The following is a 6,763-nucleotide window of genomic DNA, read 5'->3' as shown; positions in this document are numbered from 1 at the left end:
TAAGAAGTACGAATATGAAAGCATGGATCTAGATCTGGCACTTAGAAAGTACGACTAATAAATTACTTGCGAGCATATAATAATTTATAGGTAGCCCTCAGAACATGGTAACTTTAAAGCATTAAATAATGTGTTACTTCAAAATTTGGTGCCCAACTTATTAATTCCACGAGTCTTTTCCCTGAAACACAGCATAAGAGTTTCCAAAATTGAAAAAAATACACTGTTCACTCCTGTTGTTTCTTAAATAAAGCCACACATACAAAAAAAACACTGACATACTTTATGATAGTGCATTCCATACCTTTTATGAACGATTACACTTATACTGTTATGTCCATATTTGTTGTGGTTACAGGTAGAATGATCGTGTATAATATATGTTTAATATAGTTGCAGATAACTGGGAATCGTTAAACAATTGACATAACACAGAATAATTACATGGCTTCAATTTTAAGCATTCTACATTATATGCATTGTAATGATTTGTGGACAACTGATGTTTTTAGTGGAATCGAGGGCATCTTAAATAGCTTAAACTAACATGTTGTTATAGTATAAAGTGCTTGTCATAATGTAGTTTTCAATACCTGATATTGTTGTTATTGGAATATTGTAAACATTCAGTTTTTCCATTAGCAATGAACAAAGTTTACTATTTAGGTTCATTTTCTAGGAAACAAAAATGTGTCATTTGTAAAGAGTATTTACAACAATATCAGACTCCAAGGGAACTAAAAAGCGAAGTAGTCCATAATACCTGACGAAACAAACATCCGATTGTATTAATAAACAGAAAAATTGAAAACAACCGCCATATACCAGACTTGGAAAAGAAATGTCCCGAAGAAAATGATGAGTAAACATAACCTTAAAAATGCTATCGGATGAATACTGGGTTTTGTTTGTCCAGTAGAACAATAGATATTTGGCATTATTTGTGTCAGTAGCTGTCAGGTAAAAACAAATAACGCACAAACATTTTAAAACAACTATTACTTTTTTTTATTCAAAAAAGCATAACAAAGAAAAGATTAACAAGAATATATCAAAGGAACACATTAGTATTGAATTATCAAGTTCACAGGTTCACATCACTTTAATTTTCTGTTTTTCCTTCTGTAATATATTACTTGCAATGTCAAAATCAAGTTCGATATCAATAGCTGAACAAAGGTTAATATAAGAATCCAGTCACGTGTCAATAAAATAGATGTTGATATTCTTCCAAAACTTTGGAAAACACAAAGAAATGACGATGTTCCGGATAACTGTCCGGTGTCATGGTTTTTGTGATTGGTGTATATCTGAATTATCTATAAAAAAAAATCAACAATTGCTATTAATTATGCATCAAAATATAGCGATACAAAACATAAATATATTCATGTCAAAAATAAAGTCAACAGAAGTATACTGCTGTTCAAAAGTAATAAATCAATTGAGAGAAAAACAAATCCAGGTTAAAAACAAAACCAAGGGCAACACATAAACTTATGTGTCCTTTCAATAACCTTCGTATATAGCCTTGTAAGAATTAATTCTAAATTCATGATTGTTTCCTGTGTTCTCGACATGTATTGGTTTATTGGTTTTATATTCATGATATGAAAAAAATAGGTTTTAATGTCATGTGTGTCTTTTGTTTTCTGTGTTTTGTTTTGTAAACGTCTGATTGTCTATTTTGGTATTTATGCTGTTAGTACTTTTGTCATTTTTCATCCAGTTCCTCGGTATTGGAATGTTTCAAATGATACATTTTAGCTGTTCATACCATTATAGATTTCCCCTACAGCTAGTGTTGCATCTACGCAGGCAAATTTGACAGATGGTTTCATTTTTTTTTAATTTCATACTGTTTGTTATGCATTAAAAAAGGCTTATTTTATTTGTCAAGTTCATTGAATTTTCTTCAGACACATATGATGAATATAAGATAAACCGAAGTTACTTTAAGTTTTGGACAAAACCTTTGCTTCTTACAATTTTTCCTTCATTTGATCATATATTAGTACTAATAACGAATGACTAATTATACATACCCTGCTTATACTTAAAACAGGTATACTGCAAATGTTTAAATACGTTATGCATTTCGTTGGCACCAGTGGTATAATAAGTGTTAACATTATGAGAGTATAGAATAGCATAAAACACACTGCGCTGATAGGTCTGTCATTGTAACTTAGTAGAAGCAGGACCAATACAACCATTTCTACCATTAGAACTAGATTTTCTCCCCACGCACTGAAAAAACCATAACGAAATAGAAACATAACCCTTTGGTTTTAATAAAAAAAAATTACTAACACAAAGGTTCCTGGTTCGATTCCCGTTCCAGGGTGAGGTTTCAGGGACTGAATGTTCGGCTCTCCCTTGACACCATTTGCGAGTATGGTCTTGAGGAAACGATGATAGTCCATCGGAAGGGGACGATAAATGGCTGACCCGTGTTTATAGAGAGCCATATCTCTTGCACGTAAAAGACACCCTTGTAGATTTCGAAAAGAGTAGGCTAATGCCATTACAAGGCAGCACTCGCACCCGGAAAGTGGAAAGGGATTAATATAAGGAGCAAAACTTGTTTCCGAATCCATTATAAATAAATATCTTTAAACTAATAAAAAAATTGAATAATTTTGTTAGGTTTCAAACGGCTAAAATGAAATCGATAATGATTTAATTATTAAATTGATAGAACTTTGGTACTGTCAGGCTTAACTGGAAACATTATATATTCCAAATTGAAATTAAAGGCTTATAAATTTTGCAATATGATATATGGTTCAAATTCCTTCTCAGAAATCTACAATTTTGCTGAATGTCTAGTGAATTGTATACTTATATTTATGTTCAATATAAACATAGATTTCCTTTGTAATAAATTGTAATAAAACTTTATAGATTTTATATATTCTTTTGTTTTTGCTTGCTTGTTTTCTTTTTTGTTAGATTAGTCCCCACAAGATATGATTAAACAAAATACAAACAATGTAGTTGATAAGAACTGTTGTAGGTGTCCCTAATCATTAGCATCCGTAAAATCGATATTAAATGTTCTCCCATGACTTGTCAATTTAAAAAACAAAACAACAATGTAAAAAACGAAAAACTGTATTTTTTAATAACAACAACACTTCATATATGCAGTGTACATGACCTGTAAGAACGATATATATACCTGAATGTGAAGTTCTGCTGAACGCAATATGCAACTTTCGATGAGGATGCTTGCAACATCAAAATTATACTAACAAAGCTAACACCACTTGCGTTCCTTCTTCTGAGTATTTTAAGTATTTGTGGAATCTGACCTGTAAGAAAAATATGATAAGTTAAAAATAGGAAAACCCAAGAAGATGTTTTTAATTGTTCTTCTTTCAGTTAAACAACATGCATTTATGGTGATCGGTCCTCGATTTAGAATGGGATATTTACAATTTTATTTGCATTTGCCAACTGGTTGTCTACAATGTACTTCTTATCAATGATCAACTCAGTCTTGTTGGTCTACCGCAATGGATGTTATATATATATTAATGAGAATCCTTGTCTTAATGTTGATAATAAAATGAAATTATTTGTTATAAGACATGTATACCATAACTAGCCCATCATTCTTGTTAGTGAGTTCATATATCTCATATACTAGTAGCCTTGCGGACATTAAACTAAAAATACAAAAGATGCAACAAAATTGTTAAGTGTTTTGAAATTGGTTTAGGTAACTATGATATATAGTAAATACTTTCGTTTTGGTTTTCCTTTTGTCAGCTGTCGTTCATAAGTATTAAATACCATCTACCCACGCCCTATGTGATAGCATATCACAGTTGAAAGAGATCCCAAAACATCCCCCTGTTTTGCTAATTTCAATCTCCACTAAATAAATATCAAGATAAAGTGAACAAAGAGAAAAGCAAACACATTAATCTGAAAGATACTTAGTCACAACCATGAATTGGTTGCCCTTTTCATAGTGTCTCAGTTTTCAAAACTAACTAAAAAGATCTAACATGTCAACTTATTACATTCTGACATCATATCCGGTGTTATGATGTTTGTGGTATGTTCCCTTACTACTTGATGCGACTTTGGAATTAAGGTGTAAGGTAAGAGAGGCTTTACTTGTTTGTTTGATTAATTGATTAACGTCAGATGTCAACGTATCTGTTTTTATGGTATTTGGAGTTCATGCTCACTCTCGTTTTTTGTCTAATCTATAAATGCACTTATATGATATTAGATTAACATCCACTCCTATTTTTTTATTCACAAAATATGATATTACTGTGTCATATTTCAATGCATTTTAATATGATCCGAAAAAGACAATCATTTAATGCTTCATTTAAGCGAAACGAAAAATAATCAGGTTCAATGGCTTGGACGACTTATATGCCGTTTCTTGTTTCTTCTACGAATATCATAGTTTCATTTAGTTAAAGCACTATTGTGCTTGAAAGTAATCCTTTTTTTAAATGAAAATTAATGTATATTCCCAGTGAGCCATAAATTTATGCTTCGATAATAATAAGGAAAAATGAATTATAGATGAAGAAACTCAGGAAAAGTAAAAAATGAGAAGTCAATAATTTATTACATTCAGAAAATAAAATGTCACCAAATATTCATTTAATAAATTACCCGAAATTAACGACCTACATTTGTAGATTTGCATCTATGAATATCTATAAAAAAACCAAAGAGTTAACGTCACTGCATGTTCTTTACTATAAAATCTGCAAAGTGGAAAATATGTGAAGTCTATATATATATATATACGTTACTCGATATAAATCCCGATTTGTCGTCAGTCCGGTCGTTCAATTTTTGACTAGAATTTCCTTTCAGTCATTCATAATGCAGATTACAATCGAAGTTGGTTATAAGTATTCATAGGGTATGCATGCATATGTATTATTCCCTTGGAACAAAATAAACATTATTTGATAAAAGAAAATAATGTTATTATAATTCATGTCATTATGGAAGTAAAACACCCACTGAGTTTCCAGTGGCAAAGACTTCATTCAAATCAAGATGAGAACAAATTAAACATAACATTGTGTGAGCTCTTCAAAGCGGTCGACCTCGCAGATCGTTGGTTAATTCAAACAGTTATTTAAAAACAGAAGGAGTGTTGGGTAGGAAAGATAATCTTCTTAAGAATCATTGAGTTATTTCAATAGTTCTTTTGCACACAAGAAGCCTACAAATTTAAGAAAACACAGGGCATCCCACACAAACGAAAAATTCATCTCAATTTTCAAAAAAAAATTAAAAATATAATTCTTATTGGGCCACCATAATAATGAATGATGTTATTGTTACTTACTGATCGTAACTGTTCCAATGAGGAAATATCCAAAAAATGTCGTCACTAGAGTCAGCATACATTGCCCTGTAATAGTATCTTTAGTATGAATATCTGTTAACATTTTATACGAAATATTGAATGAAAATGGCTTCTAAACAAGATCGTTCATTTCCATATTAGTTTAAGTATATAGGAAATAGTTTTGACCTACTCATTATGCTGATGAATCTATTTATACATTAAGTGTACATCAACAATTCTGTACATTAACCCTTGTATTTTGTCATAGTCATTTTAGTTTGTTTACAATACTTCAATGTTACAGAAATATTTGACGTATTATACATAAGTTGCTTTATTCTTCCTTCTGTATAAGTTTAAGTTTTCAAATAACAGTTTTAGATAAATATATTTAATGTTACTGCAATACAATGAAAGGTGGTAAGATCATATTTGACAAAAATGGCAACTTTAAAAAATTCATAATCATCTGATGAGTAAAGCCTTTTTAACTGATTTTTCTGATTTATGACCATTTTAAGAAATTTGGTTAAAAATCTGATCCCACTAGAATGACAGAAATGTCACTAAAATGCAAAGCTTTATTAGATTTTTTTAAATCTTAAAAATTCAGCTGTGTAGAATTGATATTAATTTCATAATTTCAGGAAAAAGAACAGGTTACAAACACCTTTTGGAAAATGTGATAAATAGTAAAACATCAACGACTCAATGATGTCGTTGAAATATTTTTTCTTTAAAAAATGTTAAACATAAAGATTATTCTTTAAAACATTTTATTCTTGAGGATACAAATTAAAGCAAGATTAACGATAAAGATCTTTGGAGACTCTTTAGTTCCAATAAGAATAGATTAGTATGTTTATGGTTTATGGTTTATGCGTTTTACTATTTTTTTTAAATTGTCCCCCGTTTCAATAGGATTGTATAAAACTCAAATAAAACATTGCGATATTTATCTATATCATTATAATATAACTATGTTTCACCTGAATTCAGAATTTAAAATGGTTTTAAATATTTAAAACAAATCTACTCACGTTGTGGGAGCCGATGACGTTCAACCAACTCTTGAAAACATTGAAAATAATGATCAGGATTCCCAGATGGCAAAGTTGTTGTTAAATCCCATCCACCCATTTCTTATGATGTTTCTCAACTGAATCTAGTAATAATGAATTATCTTATATATATAATATCATATATATATATATATATAATGAATAAACAGGGACAATGTAAACAATGATAATATTAATCACGCCATGAGGCTATCACCGAGTGCATCTTTTTTGATAACCACGTCTGACCATGTATAAAACACGCAAGTCAACATAAATGTCAGAGGTAAATAAAAACAAAACTTTCACCTCCTAATAATATATTTTTGAACAATGTCACATTAAATAATAACATTAA

General features: G+C 30.0%; 1 protein-coding gene across 1 annotated transcript; it reads right to left on the bottom strand.

Annotated features, from left to right (window-relative positions):
* Positions 1-982: 982 nt before the first annotated feature.
* Positions 983-6,533, bottom strand: LOC139517541 (mannose-P-dolichol utilization defect 1 protein-like). Its single transcript, XM_071308736.1, has 5 exons — positions 6,385-6,533; positions 5,342-5,407; positions 3,185-3,317; positions 2,046-2,250; positions 983-1,319 (listed from the first exon to the last, which is right to left on the bottom strand). The coding sequence occupies exons 1-5, from the start codon at positions 6,482-6,484 to the stop codon at positions 1,098-1,100; spliced, it is 726 nt and encodes a 241-aa protein (XP_071164837.1). The 5' UTR covers positions 6,485-6,533; the 3' UTR covers positions 983-1,097.
* Between the last annotated feature and the right edge of the window lie 230 nt (positions 6,534-6,763).

The sequence above is a fragment of the Mytilus edulis genome, chromosome 3, assembly GCF_963676685.1.
Source record: "Mytilus edulis chromosome 3, xbMytEdul2.2, whole genome shotgun sequence".
Classification (NCBI taxonomy): Eukaryota; Metazoa; Mollusca; class Bivalvia; order Mytilida; family Mytilidae; genus Mytilus; species Mytilus edulis.
This window is presented reverse-complemented; position numbering and strand designations above follow the sequence as displayed.